The sequence below is a fragment of the Heterodontus francisci genome, chromosome 10 (assembly GCF_036365525.1).
Source record: "Heterodontus francisci isolate sHetFra1 chromosome 10, sHetFra1.hap1, whole genome shotgun sequence".
Classification (NCBI taxonomy): domain Eukaryota; kingdom Metazoa; phylum Chordata; class Chondrichthyes; order Heterodontiformes; family Heterodontidae; genus Heterodontus; species Heterodontus francisci.
The window spans coordinates 78,516,076-78,539,150 of NC_090380.1; the positions used below are offsets into that span (position 1 = coordinate 78,516,076).

Consider the following 23,075-nt stretch of genomic DNA (forward strand, 5'->3'; position numbering starts at 1 on the left):
AAGTATTACATTGCCTGCACTTGCATGGGAAAGGGAGCGGGTGTTGTGGATGATGGGTGTAACAGCAGATAGAGCCCCTTCACAATGTTGAAAGGGGGAGAAAATGTGGTGGCATCGTGCTGGAGGATGATCCATTGCATGTGGAGGCTGGTGGGGGTGGAAGGCAAGGGGAAAGAGTGAGTGCAGAAAATGGGTTGGACGTAGTGCAGGTCTCTGTTAATCGCAGTGGAGTGGAATCCTTCGTTGACAAAATGGGAACACATATTGCAAGCACTCGTGTGGAAGGTGGCATCAGAACAAATGTAACAGAGAAAGAGGGAATGGAATAGAGTCCTTACAGGAAGCAGGATGGGAGGAAGCGTAATCAAGATAGCTGTGGATGTCAGTGGGCTTATAACAGATTGGTTGATAACCTATCCCCAGAGAAATCAAGGAAAATCAGCTATATGAAGGTAATGGAGGGGTGGAAATTGGAAGCAAAGTTGAAGTGTTCCAGTTTTGGGCAAGAGCAGGGACCAGCACCAATACAACCATCGGATTATCAGAAAAAGGGATGAAGGAGGTGACCTGTGTAGGACTAGAACAAAGAATGCTGCATGTATCCCATGAAAAGGCAGACATAGCTAGGACCCAAAAGAGTTCCCTTGGAGACACCTTTTATTTGGAGTAAATAAGTGGAGTCTTCAATGTAAAAACAAGTTCAGTCAGGTGGAGGAGGGTGTGGTGCATGGGACTGCTCATGCTTTGTTCAAGCAAGCGGCAGAGGGCTCTCAGGCCATCCTAGTGGGAAATGGAGGTGTAGAGGGGCTGGATGTCCATGGTGAAAAAAAGGAAATGGTTAGGGCCAGGAGACTAGAAACTTTCCTCCACAACATTGTCTGCTTCACTCAACAAAACCCCCTCCCATCGCTTTGACCACTTCTAGACTGCATTTCTTTACATGTTCCTCCCTTCATAAATGCCAACTTATTCAAAACTAAGCTACTTTTATCATGTCCTGCTAGCCCATATCCCTCATCTACAATGCTCTACACAGCTTTACACCACCCTACCTACCACACCGTTACAAGCATTGTCAGGTTCCCCACTTCACCTGACCGAACCCATCCCATACCCCCGCTTGTCTGATTCTGGCCGTATCTGCATCACCCCTTGCTCAGGCTCCCTAATGGTGGCAGAATCTTTAGCAGTCTCAGTCCCATTCTGCAGAATTTCTTCCACAAATCATTTCAACTTTCTCCACTTACAACCTATCTTTGCAATCAACTGTACAGTTGCCTCTCCTAACTTCTATCACAGGTTGACATCTGCTTTATTTTTCTTTCTGTAATGCTCCTGAGGATTTTTTTTTTTTTTTACATTAAAGGCACAATGTAAATGCAAGTTGTTGTGATTCCAGTGATGGATTAAGCCATTCTGGGTTACTACCATGACCCATCTACTTGGGAAGCATAAACTGAGCTCTACCCAAGCGAATGGGCTTTAACATCCTCCAGTGAACAAGCAGGACTCACCCTAGTGCCCGACCTCCATCTAGCTGTGTCTCAAAGATTGAAGCTCACTGTGCAGAGAACTGTGGGCATATAAGCTGCTTCACACTGTTCTACAACCCTATAAGCAAGCCATCACTTGGGGTTGCAACTAAAAATAAAAAGGAAGTGGTGAGCAATTGTGAACGCTGCCCTGGATGCCAGTAACCCACACCTTCCCACATAATTATCTACAGTATATATTCTATAATACAGAGTAGAATGAAGAGAACATTCATTTTTAGGTGCACGTTTTTGAAAATTACCCTCATATGGCAGTGTGTACAATGTTAATGTATACAATTTGCTTAAACAATTTTATATCCCTCATTATATAACGACTATACATTTAGATGTTTTTAATGCATTAGTTAGATAAGCTTCAGATTACATTCTAGTAAGTGTTACTTTCCTATAGCCCATGAAAATCAAGAATCTTTACAGTTTTAACACTGGACCTGCTGCTAAAATACATTTTATTGAAATAACATACAAATATATGCAGGGCATAATCTTATAAGATGATGTAAGGGAAAGTCATATAGGATGTGGCTAAAAAATCCTCTGAATGGAAAATCTCCCACATATTTTCATAGTATTATCTAAACCACATTGAGCATGTTGCATTCAAATAATAATTACATCTAAAGTTACCTTTTGCATAAACTCTTTAGCAACTTTAAAGCTATTTGTTAAAAACACAGTTGGTCTGCTCCTGAATTTTGCTGTTAGCATAGGAATTTACTTCACATAGGTTTGTATTTTTAAAAAACCCAAGATCAAAATTTAACAGCTTTTAGTACTCATGCACAGAACATAGATGCATATTTTTACATGACACTGGAACTGGTATTTTTCAGGCCATTATTTCAATTTGGGTATAATTTTATTGTTTTATTAAGCCAAGTAACACTTTGAGGAAACAAGAACAGCAGCAGTTTCTATTATTTTCTCTGGTAGCTCACTTGTGTATGTATTCATATACAACCATATATTTTGCAGTTCAGCTTCACATTGTTTAACCAGTCAGATGCAATTAATCACAGCTAAGTCTGAAAGCACAGTGCAAATAAGAATTGAGAAAAGTGATTGAATTTACAATGCAATCATGGTGAATTCATTCATCTTGAATACTTCTGAAGAAAATGCACCGTCTTGGTATTTGCCAAGGTCATTTTATAATATTTTATTACTGAAATTACTGATCAGTATCTTAAGATGTATATTGTTGCCAGCAAACTGAATTTTATATTGAAATTAAGGACATTCACTTTTGAGATGAGAAATTTAAATTTTATTTGTATTCAATGTTAAGGCTAATTTAAGGTTGGTTCAGAATATATTTTTATGGGGGGGGGAGGGTGTTGGAAAGAGAGCCAACAAAAATTTTATATTGGAATATTGAAGTGTCACTGAGTGTTGAGCAGCGAACTCAGCAGGTCATTCATGCTGTGAATCGTGGAATCAGTGAGAGACAGCTGGTTCTGCTGCTTTCTGATGATACACTGACCAGTTATAGTGAGCATGTGGACTACTGACCAAACTGATCACTAAAATAGGATTCCACTTTAGCTTCACTAAGCTCACCTTCCCGCTTTGGAGTTGCAAGCCGTTCAGTTAAGTGTTTTAATATCCATAAATTGGGTATATTTATATTGAAATACAAGATTTTGATAATTTTGCTCACAGTAGCTCTTTACTAGTGATTAAACTATACTTTTCCACATGTATTTAATTCATAAAATGCTACAGTCAAGACATTTTATTAAATACACAAAGGCAGACTACATTGAAAACCTACATTATAGGTTAAATCCTGTGAAAGGGTTAACCACTTTTACTTGATCAAAATCAACTGCACATTTAAAAGGAAGACTTACAAAATTAGACAGGAAGGGACTATGAATTGTTGTGGCCTATCCTACTGTTTATTTAATGCAAATTACAGTACCAGTATCTATTCGGAACCGAGTCACACAGAACGAATTGTATTTACAGGGATAAACATCAAGCATACTTCACAAAAATTTATATTAAAAGGAAATAAAAATTCAGTCACAAACAGAAGCATTCAAGTAATAATGTTAAACAGGTCTTTTTTTTGTTTTTTGTTTTTTTAAAACCAAGACAGTTTCACAAGTGATGCAATGGTTGTATATTATCCACAGTCCTTTTTGACAGAGAGGTGGTCACGCTTTTGTATACAGGCTGTGTGAAGCATAGCAAAACATCTCTAACGCGGATTATACAGGCAAGCAGGTAGTCACACAAGTAAATTACCACGTTTAACCCTTTGTGTACCAATTGCAAATTGCAACATAAAAACAAGGATGTAGGCAATGACTTCAACATATCCCCTTAGAGAGTTTCAAAGATTTGGTTGGTCTTTACAGCAAAAATGTAACCATTCATTTCAATTCTGGAAATCAAAATTGGGCAGGCAGCAATTGGAGACACCACCCCACACAAATGAAAAGTTCAAAGGAGAAGTTTGGATCAAAGTTATGTTACTTTTACTAAACCTGCCACTGTGAGGCCACTTGCTACAGCTCACACCTACTTTGCACTCCTGGTATAATGACATTATGTGGGCCTTTACAGACCAGGGAACTGGAAGAGGAATGGCACCAAATAGCACTTTCAATAAATAAACAAATCAAAGTACTGAAACTTCATTGCAGCACAAATAGGCTGGGCTTGAATTTAATTCTAACTGGCTAGCAACATGCTAGTGAAGGCTCTCATTTGATTTGCTTCTTAATCAATAGCGACATTTCTGAATGACAGTCTCAGGAAGTTGACTAAAGTACTGTAGTTGCCTGTCTTTTCCTCCAATCCTTCTAGGAATATGGAGGGTACTGAGATTCAATGTTTTGGATACTTATATTAATGGTGTAATAAAGACCATCCCAATCAAAATATCAGTTCATCTCGCTGATTAATTTATTCACTACCCACTGCTACCGTCATTATTACTGCAGGCCATGTCTTCAACAATCCCCTTTAGAATTCTCAGGACCAGGGGGCTGAAGTGACAAAGATGTTCAATTTTTTTTAGTGAGTAAGTCTTTTTTTCTAACAAAAAAACACAAAGGTGAGGAATACGTAGTGTATACTGAAAAATAAAAGCCTAAAGTACGCAATACTTGTTTGAATATTAATTTCCATATTGTAATAAGTAGTATTGTGATGCTGACTATTAAAGAATGGCGTACACCAAACAAAAAACTGCACAAACCTATTCCGATGGTTCTCTTACAATTCGGGAATCCCTTAAGTTGCCCTTGAGCTTGACATTGCATGCGTTTACCTGCCGGTCTAGGATGTAATTTCAATAGCCAGGTCTGCTCGGCACTTTTCTACTGCACTACCCAGAAACATCTACTGGTAAGAATCAGCTTAACAATGCAATTACTGCTCATTTTGGACAAGTCTAATTAAACATTGATTATGTCCAAGACCCTTCCCCCACACAGATTATGTAGCTCAAACTGGTGGAATGTTTAAGAGCAGGCCATGGCTTGGAAATGTGCTTCCTATTATATCAGTTTATCTTTTGAATACAACTCTAAGCCACCTCTTCCTGATTTTCCCTTGTATGGAACATTTATCTTGAACTTGGAGGCTCAAAAATTGCTCCCTCAATCACACCCCCAAACACAAGCCCTCAAAAGTGAAAGAAGAGTACTGCACAAGTATAACCAAATTCTGCATAAATCTGTCTTCTCATTAAAGAAATGGTGGCTGAGGCCAGTGGCTGGCTCAGAGCAGCAGAAGGGGCCAACATGCTGGTCAAAATGGTACTAAGCAGAAACAAGGTGAGGAAAAATAATTTGAAAGTAGGGTTTCAAAAGCAAAATACAAAAATAAGATTTTGGAATCAATTTCCAAACTTTTCATTCTCCCATTGTTTTCAATGGGACTGTGTCACTCCAAACAAATAGCGAAACAATTATTTTGTAGTTATGATAATGTAGGATCTCAAAAATGAAGTGGACTAACTTACATTAGCCTTGTTGTATTGAATTGCCAGAAAATACATGGACAACTGTTAGGCTGAGTCCTGATAAGGACAGGCCTTTAAAATTTCCAAAGATTAAAAAAAAATGACAAAGTGATAGTGTACATCCCATTACAGGAAAATGCAGCCTAATTTAGCTTTACTTGGAAATTCACTCACTGCTGGTACATTGCAGAAGCCAGTGCATATCTTGTTGCTTGTAATGTATACTGCAGCAGAGGTGCATTAAGGATGAGCAAACAATTCAGATTAAACTTGCCCTTTATTCCATTTTTGTCCAACACCCACTTCTCCACTGCAGTATTTAGTGGCCTCTCATTATATATCATTTTATATATCTAGCTTATGTGGATGTGAAAAATGACAAAAATATCACCAGTATGGTATTTTAGCAAAAATAGTGCTTAGTCTGTTACAAAAACAGAAAAAAACAAAAGGGACAAAAGTTCAATGGACAATATGAACTTCCTCCTTTAAAGGCACTAATCAAATCCTAACAGTTCTCTCATCCTTAGTACAAATCCATTTGAAAGTTTAGAAGCTGCAGTTCATATAGGAAGCCATGTAATGGGACACTCCAGTGTTAACTCGGCACACGCAAGATAAAAGCATTTGGTAAAACAAAAGTCATTAAAATCAAGATTTGCATTATAAAATGTCAAATAATTATATCATTTGTATATTAAAAATTTAAAGTCATCGGTTCATGCAGCACTAGTAGCAACTCTGCCAGCTTTACTTTCGTTCCTAGTTTCATATCCTGCAGAAAATTTTTGGACAGTAAAACAAGAGTTGGCATAGCACATAAGTGTTCAAATAGTTGGTTATACATGTTTATAACACACTATAATTTGCATTGTAGCTTTCTTTCAAATTAATTCTGCCAAATTAACTGAAAACAATTATTTTCTGTAGAATACTCCAGCCTTGAAATCTCAAATTGTCATAACCTGCTGAGAGCCCAAACATTTTAAATAATGAAATATGCAACTTTTGAAGTGTTCAATAATTCTGTACAACTGTTTTTGTTCCAACTGCAGTGTGAATTTGATATAAGCAATACAAATAAAAAATTCTCTGTAGGACAGATGTCAACTTAAAAAGGTACATAAAGGGTTAAATATGAAAGAAACAGTAAATATACTTCAGTCAGGGACATCAATTTTAAAAAAAATTCAAACATTGGAAGCAAAGGCACTCCAAACTATATACTATACAGCGCTAATTCCTTATTGTTACATTGTAGCCTCACCTATAGTACAGAATTGAAACTATATGGCTTTAAAAGCTCTCCTACAATTAACGAAATTTGCCCTGAATGTTTGTTGCTCTCATCAGTTCCCAGGTCCACATACTTTATGTACAAAACAAAAAAATTAAAAGCAGGGGATGGGGGCTGTGGGAGAAATGGGAGAGAAGATAGGAAGTCTGAAATCATTGGGATCATTTTTACACTCCTTCTAGAACTCAAGACTGTATTTCAGTTGGTGTAGCTCGGAAATCTACTGGGATCTGTGGATATATTGTGTATATATTCAACTTGGGTGAATGCGCAACACTGCTTCTGCAATGTCTTGCTTTAAATAAATGGAACCAGTACAGAGTGCACTAGACCACAAAAAAAATCTTTAGCCCTGAACAGTCAAATAATCAAGTGACAAAAAAAAAAGCACTGAAAATACCAAATTTCACCCCAATGCAGGGAACCATTATGGCGACTGTGGAGTCTCTGGTCTTTCTTGCAGTGGTTGTTTCAGTGGAGCTGTACCCTTGTCCATATGTTGCTGGTACAGGTCCAGTATTGATAAAACCTAATAGCTATAACTAAATACTACCACCTTCCTACATAGAACCTTAAGAAAGAATCTGATGGCAATGTTTCTTGCCAAATTCAAACCCTGCACTACACCAGAATGAAACACACCTCAGCCTTTCATGTTTTTGGATTGGGTGGGGGAGATTTGAACACTATGGCAGACTTCAATAAAGATTGTCAAGGGAGTAGTTTAACATTGCTCCACATTCCTTTTCAATCCCTCTTCAGTGAGTAAATGCTCGGTTTGTATTTATTTTGTGTATTTCTTTTGAAACAAGATTAAATAAAATGAACACTAATGACATTTTTTTCATAGTTAACCAGCATTTTTGCAGCTGACTGGAAATTTGAACCAGGGATATCCCATCCTCAGGTTGAGTTGGATGCAGAGGCTGAAGCTGCGTTGGTAGACTGGCCACGGTCCACAGCAGCATTGGTATCTGAGAAAAAAAAAATACTTTAAATTACATTCAAGAAAATAGGTTACTTGTGAAATTCATTTTTGAAATGCTAACTACACATTGATCTAAAAACATGAGCATGTGCAACATTGTAAACTGCACTAGGGGAATCTGGTATAATACTTTCACAGCATATATCGCCATTAAGCTCCGTAGAATATTTTTGTACTTAAATAAAAATAGCCATTGAGCAATTTCCCAACCAAATCAGTTTTCAGCCTACCTTGGTAGCTATCTGAATTCAGAACTTGTTAAAAAGCTACTGATCTAATAGTTATTAAATTTAACAATTTATCAAGAATCTAGAAAGGTCTATTCTAAGTAAAATTGGGAAACTATCCATGAGTTTTTTAAAAACATGTCAAACAAATATCAGATTTCTAAAAACATGGACTGCTATGGTATGCTGAGCAGAGGAAAATAACTACACAGGCAATAAAATACTATAGTATAAGTTGGAGAGAAGCTTTTTAAAAAAAAACTTAAGTGCCCATTTCCCTGGAAACAATAACCACAACTTGTATTTATATAGTCCGTTAACAGAATAAAACGTCCCAAGGCGTTTCACGGGAGTGCTAAATAGCAAAATCTGACAACCCATATTAGGTGATATTAGGACAGATAGAAGTTTGGACAAAGAGGTAGGTTTTAAGGAGTGTCTTAAAGGAGCAAAGAGAGGTAGAGATGTGGAAAAATTTAGGGAGGGAATTCCAGGGCTTCATGCCTGTGCAGCTGAAGGCATGGCAACCAATGGCAGAAAGATTAAAACTGGAGATGTTCAAGAGGCCAGAATTGGAAGCGTGCAGCGATCTGATGGTTATAATACTCTAGATTACAGAAATAGGGAGGGACGAGGTTACTAGAAAGATTTGAAAACAAGGATAAGAATTTTAAAAATAAAGGATTTTCTTGACACAAATTCAACGTAGGTCAGCAAGACAAGGATGATGGATAGATGGGACTTTGTGAGTTAGGACACGGGCAGCAGAACTTTGGATGACCTCAAGTTTACTGAGGGTAGAACGTTTAAACCAGCCAGGAGTGCGTTAGTATACTGAAGTCTAGAAGCTAAAAAAGACATGCATGAGAGTTTCTGCAGATGAGCTGAGGAAGGGACAGAGATGGGTGATATTATCGAGGTGAAAATAGGCAGTCTTAGTGATGGTGCAGATACATGGTCGGAAGCTCATCGTGGTATCAATCTCAGACTAATTGCCAGGAAGAGGGACGACATTGGTGGCTGGGAAATGCAGCTTGTCGCAGAAACCGAAGACAATGGCTCAGTCTTCCACTGCTTTAATTGGGAGGAAATTTCTGCTCATCCAGTACTGGATGTCGGGAAAAACAGTGTGACAATTTAGGACAGTAGATGGGTTGAGAAAGGTGGTGGAGAGGTAGAGCTGAATGTTGTTAGATGATGTCGCCTAGGGGCAGCACGTAGATCTGAAATAGGAAGAGTCCAAATATAGATCCTTGGGAGACACTGTACAGCAGCAGGAAGAGAAACCACTGCAGGTGATTCACTGGCTAGGACTGGATGAATAAAATGGGACAAGGCGAGTGCAGTTCCACCCAGCTGGACGACGGTGGACAGGCATTGGAAGAGGATGGTGTGGTCAACTGTATCAAAGGCTGCAGACAGGTCGAGAAGGACGATAAGTGATAGTTTACATTTGTTAGTCACATAGGATGTCATTTGTGACTTTTCTAAGAGCTGTTTTGGTACTGTGGCAGGTACTGAAAGCTAATTGGAGGGGTTCAAACATGGAGCTCTGGGAAAGCTGGGAGGCAACAGCACATTCAATGATTTTGGAAAGGGAATAGAAGTTGGAGATGGGGCAGCAGTTTGCAAGGATGGAGGGGTCAATATATGTTTTCTTTTGAAGAGAGAGCAGGTTTGAAGCATGGGAGAGAGAGAATAAATAATATCAGCTAATATGGGAGCCAGGCAAGTAGGTTGGGTAGTCAGGAATTTAGTGGGAATAGGGTCGAGGGAGCTAGAGATCTGGAGATGGACCTCATGAACAAGATGAGCTTGAAGGGGACATGGGAAGATAGAACAGAAACTAGACAAAAATTCTTCTTCAGGCTAGGACAGGAGAGAACCGTAGAGGTAGTCTGGCCTGGTGGGCTGGGGAAGGGAGGGAAGCGGAAGAGGCATTCAATGATGACTTCCCCCCGCCCCCCAAATATCACCTTATATGGGTTGCGTCAATGTCCACAACATTGACTCCGGACCCCATGAAGTCTCATGGCATCAGATGAAACGTGGGCAAAGAAACCTCCTGCTGATTACCACTTACCGCCACCCTCCCCACCCCCACACTGCTGCTGATGAATTAGTGCTTCTCTATGTTGAACACTAACTGGAAGAAGCACTGAGGGTAGCAAGGGCACAAAATGTATGCTGGGTGGGGACTTCAAGTCCATTACCAACAGTGGCTCGGTAGCACCATTACTGATCAAGCTGGCCGAATCCTAAAGGACATAGCTGCTAGACTGGGTCTGCGGCAGGCGGTGAGGGAACCAACAAAAGGGAACATACTTGACCTCGTCCTCACCAATGTGCCTGCCGCAGATGCAGCTGTCCATGACAGTATTGGTAGGAGTGACCACGACACAGTCCTTGTGGAGACAAAGTCCTGATTTCACATTGAGGATACCCACCATCACGTTGTGTGGCACTACCATTGAGCTAAATAAGACAGATTTCGAACAGATATAGCAACTCAAAACTGGGAACCCATGAGGCGGTGTGGGCCAACAGCAACAGAATTGTATTCAACCACAACCTGTAACCTCATGGCCTGACATATCCCCTACTCTACCATTTCTATCGAGCAGGGGATCAACCCTAGTTCAACGAAGAGTGCAGGATGGCATGCCGGGAGCCGCGCCAGGCATACAGAAAAATGAGGTGCTAGCCTGGTGAAGCTACGACACAGGACTACTTGCATGCCAAACAGTGAAAGTAGCATGCGACAGACAGGGCTAAGTGACTCCACAACCAACGGATCAGATCTAAGCTCTGCAGTCCTGCCACATCCAGCTGTGAATGGTGGTGGACAATTAAACAACTAACAGGAGGAGGGTGCTCCACAAATATCCCCATCCTCAACGATGGGGAAGCCAAGCACATCAGTGCAAAAGACAAGACTGAAGCATCTTCAGCCAGAAGTGCCGAGTGGACGATCCATCTCGGCTTCCTGAGGTCCCCTGCATCACAAATGCCAGTCTTCAGCCAATCGGATTCACTCCACGTGATATCAAGAAACGGCTGAAGGCACTGGATATTGCAAAGGCTATGGGCCCCGACAACATTCCGGCAATAGTACTAAAGACTTGTGCTCCAGAACTAACCATGCCCCTTAGCCATGCTGTCCAAGTACAGCGACAACACCGGCAATGTTGAAAATTGCCCAGGCATATATGTCCACAAAAAAACAGGACAAAACCAACCCAGTCGATCAGCATCTGATCGGTCTACTCTTGATCAGCAGCAAAATGATGGAAGGGTCATCGAAAGTGCTATAAAGTCGCACATGCTTACTGATGCACAGTTTGGGTTCCACCAGGACCACTCAGCTCCTGACCTCATTACAGCCTTTGTCCAAACATGGATGAAAAAGCTGAAGTCCAGAGGTGAGGTGAGTTGAGTTCAGAGTGTCTGCCCTTGACATCAAGGCAGCATTTGACAGAGTAAAGCATCAAGGAGTCCTAGCAAAACTGGAATCAATGGTAATCAGGGGAAAACTCTGCTGGCTGAAGTCATACCTGGCGCAAAGGAAAATAGCTGTGGTTGTTGGAGGTCAATCATCTCAGCCCCAAGACATCACCGCAGGAGTTTCTCAGGATAGTGTCCTAGGCCTAACCATCTTCAGCTGCTTCTTCAATGACCTTCCCTCCATCGTAAGGTCAGAAGTGGGGATATTCGCTGATGATTGCACAATGTTCAGCGTCATTCGCGACTCCTCAGATACTGAAGCAGCCCATGTCCACATGCAGCAAGATCTGGACAACATCCAGGCTTGGGCTGATAAGTGGCAAGTAACATTCATGCCACACAAATGCCAGGCAATGATCAACTCCAACGAGAGAGAATCTAACCATCTCCCTTGACTTTCAATAGCATTACCATCACTGAATTCCACACTAACATCCTGAGGGTTACCATTGACCAGAAACTGAACTGGAGTAGCCATATAAATACCATGGCTACAAGAGCAGGTCAGAGGCTCGGAATCCTGAGGCGAGTAACTCACCTCCTGTCTCCCCAATGCTTGTCCACCATCTACAAGGCACAGTCAGGAGTGTGATGGAATACTCTCCACTTGCCTGGATGGGTGTAGCTCCAACAACACTTAAGAAGCTCAACACCATCCAGGACAAAGCAGCCCGCTTGATTGGCACCCCATCCACAAACATTCACTCCCTTCAGCACTGATGCAGTGGCAGCAGTGTGTACCATCGACAAGATGCACTGTAGCAACGCACCAAGGCTCCTTCGACAGCACCTTCCAAACCCGTGACCTCTACCACCTAGCTGGACAAGGGCAGCTGATGTATGGGAACACCACCACCTGCAAGTTCCCGCCAAACCGCACACCATCCTGACTTGGAACTATATTGCCATTCCTTCACTGTCGCTGGGTCAAAGTCCTGGAAGTCCCTTCCTAACAGCACTGTTTGGTGAACCTACACCCCAAGGACTGCAGCTGTTCAAGAAGGTAGCTCACCACCACCTTCTCAAGAGCAATTAGGGATGGGGAATAAATGCCATCCTAGCCAATGACACCCACATCCCATGAATGAATAAAAAAATCATAAAATGTTACCTGTACAATAAAAAGGACATATTGGTTGTCAAGTCCCAGTGAGCTGACTAATCAAATTTCAATTTTCTGCTCACAACCCATAACCTAGAATACTCTATCAAGCAACTGTTATTTCCCTTTTAAAGCAACTAATGGACTCTGCTGCAACAAGCTGTAGGAAAGAATTCCACATTCCAAGCTCCCCTTCAATTCTTTGTGATTATCTTCAACCTGTGCCCTTTTGTTTCCCTCTTTTAGACAAGTGGAAACAATCCTATTTTGAAGTGTAATAGCCAAATAAACTTCAGTATAGGCAAGTGAGGTGATAGATATTCGTAGGGAAAATAAGGGGGCCACATAATCCTCGGGAAATAACTGTCCTAAATGGCATCGAGAAACTGGGGATCCGGGATACAGATACACAAAAATCACCTAAAAGTAGCAACACAGGTTAATAAGGCCATTAAAAAAGGTAAACAAAGCACTAGTGTTTATTTTTAGAGGGACAGAATTGAAAAGCAGAGAAACTATGTTAAAATTATATAGAACTTAAGACCACACGGAGTACTGTGAACAGTTCTGGTCTTCATATTATAAAAAAAGGAAGCATTACAGAAGGTTTAAGAAAGATTTAATAGCCTAAAGCTAGAGGTCATACCTATCAGGAAAGAGAACTGCCTGGAACTGAAGGGTGACCTGATCGAGGTCGTTAAAAGGATGAAAGGGTTGGCTGGGGCAGACATAGAGATGATGTTTCCACTTGCAGACGAGGCCAGAACTAGGGGCCTTCAATATAAGACCACCATTAATAAATTCAATAGGGATTGCAGGAGAAACTTCTTTAACCGAGAGTGGTTAAAATGTAGAATATGCTACCACAGGAATGGCTGAGATGACCAGCATAGATGCATTTAAGAGGAATGTAGATAATCAGAGAAAGGAATATAAGGATATATGCTGGGGTAGATGAAGGCTGGAGGAGGTCCATGTGGAGCATAAACATCCCCATAGACCTGTTAGGTCACATGGCCTGTGTGTGCTATATACTACGCAAGACCTATTGTCAAGTCATCCTACTAAAGACAGACTGGACACAAAGACTGGTTAAGGATACGGTATTGGAAAGAGGGGTTTCATCAAGGGGGCCAAGGACAATCTATTTGGTTAGAGTTAAGAAAAAAAGATATGATCACTCCAGTCGGAGTATTCTATAGGCCTCCAAATAGTGAGAGAGAGAGAGAGAGAGAGAGAGAGAGGTAGAGGAGCAAAACTGCAGGGAATCCACAGAGATGTGCAAAAACTATAGAGTGGTGATACTGGTGGATTTTAATTACCCAAATATATCAATTCTTCTTCTTCTTTGGTCTCCTTGTCTCGGGAGACAATGGGTAAGCGCCTGGAGGTGGTCAGTGGTTTGTGCAGCAGCGCCTGGAGTGGCTATAAAGGCCAATACTGGAGTGACAGACTCTTCCACAGGTGCTGCAGGAAAAATTGGTTGTCGGGGCTGTTACACAGTTGGCTCTCCCCTTGCACTTCTGCCTTTTTTCCTGCCAACTGCTAAGTCTCTTCGACTCGCCACACTTTAGCCCTGCCTTTATGGCTGCCCGCCAGCTCTGGTGATCGCTGGCAACTGACTCCAACGAGTTGTGATCAATGTCACAGGACTTCATGTCACATTTGCAGACATCTTTAAAGCGGAGACATGGGCGGCCGGTGGGTCTGATACCAGTGGCGAGCTCACTGTACAATGTGTCCTTGGGGATCCTGCCATCTTACATGCGGCTCACATGGCCAAGCCATCTCAAGTGCCGCTGACTCAGTATGGTATATAAGCTGGGGATGTTGGACGCCTCGAGGACTTCGGTGTTGGAGATACGGTCCTGCCATCTGATGCCAAGGATTCTCCGGAGGCTGCGAAGATGGAATGAATTGAGACGTCGCTCTTGGCTGACATACGTTGTCCAGGCCTCGCTGCCTGGCCGGGACAATGTATATCAATTAGGATAATGTTAAAGTAAAGGGAAAGGCGAATTTCTGAAATCAGTTTAAGAGAACTTCCCTGACCAGTATGTTCTTGATCCAACTAGGAAAGAGACATTGCTGGATCTGATGCTGCAGAATGAGGTTGGCCAACTGTGGGGGAACACTTGGGTAACATTGATTACATCCAAGTTTAGATTAGTAATGGAGAAGAGCAAGGAACAACCTAAACTAGAACATCTAAATTGGAAGAAGGTTAACTGCAATGGGATGAGAAGAGATCTAGCCAGGGTAAAATGGAACCCAAATCTGTCAGGAAAAACAGGAACTGAACAATGGTGAATCTTTAAGGAGGAGATGTTTCAGGTACAGGCTAAGGTGAAAGTTAGGAGAACCAAAAACAGGGCTTTTTCTTTTATTCATTTCATGGGATGTGGGCATCGCTGGCTATGCCAGCATTTATTGCCCATCCCCAATTGTCCACGAGGAGGAGGTGGTGAGCTTCCTTCTTGAAACGCTGCAGTCCGTGTAGGGTAGGTACACCCACAGTGCTATTAGTAAGGGAGTTCCAGGATTTTGACCCAGCAACAGTGCAATATAGTTCCAAGTCAGGATGGTGTGTGATTTGGAGGGGAACTTGCAGGTAGATGGTGGTGTTCCCACGCATCTGATGCTCTCATCTTTCTAGGTGGTAGAGGTCGTGGGTTGGGAAGGTGCTGCCTGAGTAGCCTTGGTGCGTTGCTGCAGTGTATCTTGTAGATGATACACACTGCTGCCACTGTGTGTCAGTGGTGGAGGGAGTGCATGTTTGTGGACGGGGTGCCAAACAAGCTCCTTGGATGATGAGGGAGCTAGAGAATATGATGAAACAAAAAAAGGTGCAAGATGCATGCCAGATGAATTCTTCAAGCGAGAACCAGGCCAAATACAGTAAGTTGAACAGGGAGGTAAAGGGGAAAATAAATCTGGCAAAGGCAGAATATGAGAATAGAAAGGCAGTTAAAATAAAAGGAACCCAAAAATCTTCTACTGGCATGTAAAAAGTAAGTGGGTAGTAAGAGGCAGGGTGGGGTCTATTAGGGACAAAGATGATGATATATGCTTGGAGGTGCAGGGTAAGGCTAGAACACAATATGAGTATTTGAATCTTGTAAGGGTGTTTATGAAGGAAGAGGATACAACAAAATATTGGTAGAAGAGATGGCGGCACAGGGACTGAATGGGGTGAAAACTGACAGGCAGGATGTACTGGAAAGGCTGGCTATACTTAGAGTAGATAAGCCACCTGGTCCAAATGGCTTACATGCCAGTTTGCTAAGGTAGGTGGGGGGTGGCAATAGTGAAGGGCTTGCCATAATCTTCCAATCTTCCATAGATTGGAGGGAGGTGCCAGAGGATTGGAGAGTGGCAAATGTGACACTCTTATTCAAGAAAGGGTGTAAAGACAGTCCGAGTAACTACAGGCCAGTCAGTTTATCAGTGGTAAGGTTTTAGAAACAATAATCAGGGAAAAAAATTAACAGGCACTTGGAGAGGTTTGAGTTAATTAAGGAGAGCCAGCGTGGATTCATAAAATGCAGATCATGCTTGACCAAATTGATTTTTTTTGAAGTAACAGAGAAGGTTGATGAAGGGAATGCAAAGAATGTTGTCTATATAGATTTTAAGAAAGCATTTGACAAAGTGCCACATAAAAGGCTGGTTAACAAAATTGAGGTTTATGGAATAGGAGGGTCAGTATCAGCTTAGATAAAATATTGACTTCAGGGCAGAAAACAGCGAGTTGTGATAAATGGTTGTTTTTCAGACTGGAGGATGGTTGACAGTGGTGTTCCCCTAGGGGCAGTGCTAGGACCACTGCTTTTCTTGATACATATATATGCATCCATATATGTGTATATATAAATGACTTGGATATTGAAATACACAGGAGTAAAATTTCAAAATTTGCTGATGATACCAAACTTGGAGGTGTGGCAAACAGTGAGGATGATACCAATTGACTTCAACAGGACATAGGCTAGCAGAATGGGCAGACAAGTTGTAGAGCAATTCAATACAGAGAAATGTGAGGTGATGCATTTTGGCAGAAGGGATTGGGTGAGGCAATATAGACAATGCCACAGTTCTAAAGAGTGTGCAGGGACATGGGGGGGTTCATGTGCATAGATCTTTGAAGGTGGCAGGTCACACAGTGGGTAGTTAGGAAAGCTGAACCTTTATAAAACTTTGGTTAGGTCACGACTAGAGTATTGCATCCAGTTCTGGTTCTCACACTTTAGGAAGGATGTGAGGGTGGAGAGAAGAACAGTTCCAGGGTTGAGGGATGTTATCTATAAGGTTAGGTTGGAGAAGCTGGGGTGGTTGTTCTTGGAGCAAAGAAGGTTGAGGGGAGATTTGATAGAGGTGTACCGATTATGACAGGTTGAGATAAGGTAGACAAAGATAAGCGGTTCCCATTAGCTGATGGCAGAAGGACTAAGGGACATAGATTTAAAGTCTTGGGCAAGAGATGCAGGGGGATGTGAGGAAGAACGTTTTTTATGCAGCAAGTGGTAATGACCTGGAACTCGCTGCTTACAAAGGCAGTGGAAGCAAAGACGATCAATGATTTCAAAAGGAAATTGGATTGGCACTTGAGGAAAATAAACTGCAGGGCTATGGGGATAGAGCTGAGGAATGAGACTGTCTGGACTGTTCTAGAGAGTTGACATGGGCTCAATGGGCCGAATGGCCTCCTTCTGTGCCATAATGACTCAAAGCAGTAAATGAGCAATGGCAGGCCTTCATGGTGGAGATAGATTGGGTACAAACCAAGCATATTCACAAAAGCAGGCAGAACAGGGCATCCAAAGCTAGAGTTTCCTGGATGACAAAGGAAAAGGAGCTTTATTATAAATGCTAGGTATAGTACATTCAAAAAACAGACATAATACAGAGAGTGCAGGGGAGAATTGGACAGAGAGAATGAGATAAGAGGAGAATGCAATTGAAGACAGAACCCAGAAATCTTTTACAAACATATAAAAATAAAAGCATAATTAAAAGAATAGTGGGGCCAATTAGGGATAAAAACGGAAATGTGTTTGGAGACAAATTGCATGACAATTACTGAGTGAGTACGTTTGCAACTGTCTTCACAAAAGAGAAGGAAAAAGTTAATGTCGCAGTAGTGGTGGTGGGGATATTGGATAGGGTAAAGATAGAAAGGAAGTGCTAAATAGGTTGGCATCAAAGTTAACAAGTCACCCAGTCCAGATGGGAGGCATCCTCATTTGGTGAAGGAAGGTAAGGTGGCGATAACAGAAACTCTGACCACAATCTTTCAATCCTCCTTGGATATGGGAGTGGTGCCAGAGGACTGGAAGATTGTAAATGTTACACCTCTTTTTGCAAAAGGTGTTAGGTGTAAACCTGGTAAATAAAGATCAGTTTAATGTTAATGGTGGAAAAACTACTAGAGACCAATATCAAAGACAAAATTAATTCTCACTTGGAGAAGCATGGGTTAATAAGGGCAGCCAGCATGGAATTGTTAATGGTGGAGAGAAGCTGGGATTGTTCTCCTTAGAACAGAGGTGGTTAAGGGGGAGACCTTATACACGTATTAAAATTTGAGCTGTTTTGCTAGTTTCTGACTTATACTGTTTCCTTTGGCAAGTGGGTCATAGATTTAAAATCATTGTCAAAAGAACTAGAGGGGAAATGAGAATTTTTTTTCCTGAAAGCATGGTGGAAGGAGATTTCATGGAAACCTTCAAAGAGAACTGGACATTGTCACAGAACTTTTTTTTTCCTCCTCTGATTAAAACAGTGTGTCTTTAAAAACTAAGAGGCACAGTGTGCCAGCTGCACCTGTTCCTAGGCCACACAGGAGAGGGAGGTCACATGGCATATTGTAACTTTTGACTGTGTAAAAACTGGCTAAAGCCAGCCTTGAAGGAACAGAATTCTCTCAGCAGAAATTCTACAACGAGCCATAGGCTGTGCTAATTGCCCAAGGAGAAAAAAAAACCCTTTGAAGAGAACATTTGTAATGCTGGAGGGAGCAAAATTCCTTTTCTTTACTTCCAATCTAAGAAGTCTTTGCTTCAAAACTGATTCTCTCTTGATTGATTGTGTTTTCTGGAATTTGCAGTAAAGTTTCAACTGAAAGACTACCAATTTTAAAATCCAAATATACTATAGTCCAAATATAATGCAGTCGTTATACTCCGTGTTGAAAGAACTATGTGACGCCTGCTGCAACCGATGTGTTTTGAACATCTATCAAGTAAAGACTGTTCATCAAATCCACCTGGAGACTTCGAGTGGCATCTGATTATTTTTACACTAAAATACCTCACCCATTGGGAACATAACCCACAAAGACGTACAACGCAGTTATTTATTTATTCTTAAGAAACAGCTAATTTTTAACACTTTTTAAAACTGGCTAACCATTAGATTTTGAATATATGTGTATGAATGGGGGAGTTAGAATAAATAAGTTATAAAAGGTCTTTAGACACAAATTTATCTTAATTGTGTTTAAGATCTAGTTTATTAATAAATAGTTAATTTGTTGTTGTTTAAAGATACCTGGTTTGGTCTGTTTTATTCTGGGGGTTTCTGAAGTGTTTTAATTTGGCTAATTTCCGGTAGGTGGGAAAACATTAATAATATGCTGCGACCTGTGGAGCATTGGGACTGAATTGATAGTGCCCTACTCCCACCTCGGTCGTAACATATTATTTGGGTGCTCATCTTTGGGATAACGTATAAATTGGGGTCGTGCATCTGGGATCATATTAATTGCTCTGGTTTCTGGGATCATATTAATTGCTCTCGCATCTGGGATCGTATTAATTGGAGACTCGATTGTCGGGATCCAAATCTAACGCCAATTACGTGAATTATAAAGGGAGTAATGAGAGAGAAAAATAAAAGGACCAGGTTTCTTGTGTTAAAGTACTGTCTATACCATCAGAATGGCATTAGCAGTTGCAGCAGTTTTCCTGGGAAAGGAGAATGTGTCCCTCAGTGACATGAAACTTTAACTAAGAATAAACTAAAAGAATTGGCAGTACAATTGGGGTTAGAATTGAAATCAGGTGCTAAAAAGGCAGTGATAATTGACCTAATAGCCCAACATCTGGAATTGGAAGACAACAAGGAACAAAGTGGTAGTAAGTCAGAATGTGATGCAGTGGTATTGGCTAGGATTCAGTTAGAAACGAAAACGAATTAAGAAAACTTAAACAAGAAAAAGATACAGCAATTGCATTGGAAAGACTTGAGCTTGAACGCCAGAAAGAAAGAGAGAGGGAATTTAGGTTAAAAGAGATGGAACTAGGACAAAGTCTTGAATCCAGGGAAAGTTCTGATCAGGAAGGACCTGAATTCAGCCCAGGACCCAGTGGAAAGCTGTTTAAATTCATACAAGCTCTTCCCAAGTTTGAGGAAAGGGACGTAGAGGCATTTTTCATATCTTTTGAAAAATAGCCAAACAAATGAAATGGCCGAAGGAAAGCTGGACACTGCTTATGCAAAGCAGGTTGATAGGCAGAGCTCATGAATTTTATGCCATGCTTCCTGAAGAGGCTTCTGCAGATTATGAAATGGCAAAAAAGGTTTTTCTCGCTGCGTATGAGTTAATCCCTGAAGCTTACCGTCAGAACTTGCGGAGATTGGCTGGACAGACGTATGTAAAATTTGAGAGGGTGAAGCAAATGAATTTTGACTGTTAGATATGGGCATTAAAGATGGAAACCACATATGAGAATCTTCGAGAATTAATTTTCTTGGAAGAGTTTAAAAACTCCATTCCTTCAGTAGTGAGAACTCGTGTAGATAACCTGAAAGTTCTGAAAGCTAGGCAAGCAGCGGAAATTGATGAGTTTGAGCTTGTGAATAGGACAACCTATTTTGTCCGTCAACCCCATAAACCCGAGAAGGATAGAAAGTGAGAGTGTGAAAGGAAGGCAAGTAGCCAGGGACAAGGAGGAACAGCTGGGAATGCCCCAGGAGCACCTCCTCAGGCCAGGAAGGAAGGTGCTGAGGGTAGAAGTGAGGTTCGCAAGCCAAAGTGTTATCATTGCCACAAAATGGGTCATGTTCGTTCAGAATGCTGGAAATTGAGAGATAAACCCGTAGGACTTGTTGGGGTACACAAAGTTAGTGCAAAGAAAGTAGCTCTGACTGAGAGTACAAGAGACCTTTAATTTTTTTTTTTTTTTTATAAGAGATACAGCACTGAAACAGGCCCTTAGGCCCACCGATGGTGACTGTAAAACCAGATACAAAAACTAAAGTGAGTGTAGAGGTGGCGAATAAGATAACCGAAAGTTATAATGAATTCTTGTCCAAGGGAAAAGTAACTCCATATCCGTTAAGTGAGGCAGGAAAACCTATTATACACAAGGAAACCTTGCCCGTCTAAGAGCGAAGACCAAAGTCCTCATCAGGGAACTCCTCTTTGCTGACGATGCTGCATTAACATCTCACACTGAAGAGTGTCTGCAGAGACTCAACGACAGGATTGCGGCTGCCTGCAACAAATTTGGCCGAACCATCAGCCTCAAGAATATGATCATGGGACAGGATGTCAGAAATACTCCATCTATCAATATCGGCGGCCACGCTCTGGAAGTGGTTCAAGAGTCCACCTACCTAGGCTCAACCATCATCAGTAACCTGTCTCTCGATGCAGAAATCAACAAGCGCATGGGAAAGGCTTCCACTGCTATGTCCAGACTGGCCAAGAGAGTGCGGGAAAATGGCGCACTGACACAGAACACAAAAGTCCAAGTGTATCAAGCCTGTGTCCTCAGTACCTTGCTCTACGGCAGCGAGGCCTGGACAACGTATGTCAGCCAAGAGCGACGTCTCAATTCATTCCATCTTCGCTGCCTCCGGAGAATCCCTGGCATCAGATGGCAGGACCGTATCTCCAACACAGAAGTCCTCGAGGCAGCCAACATCCCCAGCATATACACCCTACTGAGCCAGTGGCACTTGAGATGGCTTGGCTATGTGAGCCGCATGGAAGATGGCAGGATCCCCAAGGACACATTGTACAGCGAGCTCGCCACTGGTATCAGACCCACCGGCCGTCCATGTCTCCACTTTAAAGACATCTGCAAACGCAACATGAAGTCCTGTGACATTGATCACAAGTCGTGGGAGTCAGTTGCCAGCGATTGCCAGAGCTGGCGGGCAGCCATAAAGGCAGGGCTAAATTGTGGCGAGTCAAAGAGACTGGCAGGAAAAAAGACAGACGCGCAAGGGGAGAGCCAACTGTGTAACAGCCCTGACAACCAATTTTATCTGCAGCACCTGTGGAAGAGTCTGTCACTCTAGAATTGGCCTTTATAGCCACTCCAGGCGCTGCTTCACAAACCACTGACCACCTCCAGGCGCTTACCCATTGTCTCTCGAGACAAGGAGGCCAAAGAAGAAGTAGTGATTCCCATACCAGTGAGTGAGGAACCATTTAGCAGGGTACTGGTAGACGGTGCAGGACCCTTGCCAAAAAAAAAAGGCAGGGCATCAATACATATCTACTATCATGGATATGGCTACTCGATTTCCAGAGGCCATTCCTTTGAGGACAATAGAAAAGTTAACCTGATTCTTTACGAGATATGGATTAACACTTGAAGTTCAATCAGATCAAGGTTCTAATTTCATGTCTAAGATATTTCAAGAAGTCATGGGCAATTTGGGCATCAGACAGTTGAAATCTTCAGCATATTACCCACAGTCACAGGAAGCTTTGGAGAGGTACCACCAAACTCTCAAAACACTGATTAGAACATACTGTCACAAATATTCACATAACTGGGATAAAGGACTAGACTTTCTTTTATTTGCCACCAGAGACTACAGGCTTCAGTCTTGTCGAGCTGGTTTACGGACATGAAGTAAGAGGTGCCCTAAAATTCATCAAAAACAGACTGAATCTTCAATACTAGATGTATCTGTGTTCCGAGAAAAACTCACGAAAGCTTGTGGTGTGGCTCAGGAACACCTTAAAGCATCCCAAGCCAATATGAAAAAATGGGCAGACAAGAATGCAATTTTCAACCAGGGAATTAAGTATTGGTGTTGTTACTGTTACAGGGTGAACCATTAAAAGCATGGTTCATTAGCCCATATAAGTTAATTAAAAGAGCGGGTAAGGTAGATTACTTGATTGACACCCCTGATCGCTGGAAAAACAACCATGTCTCATCAATATGTTAAAGCAATATTATCGCAGGGAGGAGTATAAACCAGTATAGGTATGTCAGGTAATCGGGACTGTTGAGAAGGAAAGGCATAGTGAGAATGAGGCAGGAGGAGGCCTAGACAATTCTCAGATTGAGCCTCCAACTATCAGATTAGCGAACACAGAACGGCTCAGAAAACTGGACAACATGCTTCTGCACTTAGGGACAAAACAACGTGAAGACCTAACCAGGCTTTTCACAA

At 41.7% G+C, this 23,075-nt stretch overlaps 1 protein-coding gene across 3 annotated transcripts in view; it reads right to left on the minus strand.

The window, feature by feature from the left end:
• Window positions 1-1,988: 1,988 nt before the first annotated feature.
• Window positions 1,989-23,075, minus strand: part of gsk3ba (glycogen synthase kinase 3 beta, genome duplicate a) — a 211,654-nt gene continuing 190,567 nt past the window's right edge. For 2 of the 3 annotated variants that reach the window (XM_068040837.1, XM_068040838.1), the window contains one exon: window positions 1,989-7,806. In XM_068040837.1, the coding sequence (XP_067896938.1) occupies window positions 7,736-7,806 (71 nt within the window). In that variant the 3' untranslated portion in view covers window positions 1,989-7,735. The remainder of the gene's footprint in view (window positions 7,807-23,075) is intronic. The other variant, XR_010975847.1, reaches the window with a different exon arrangement.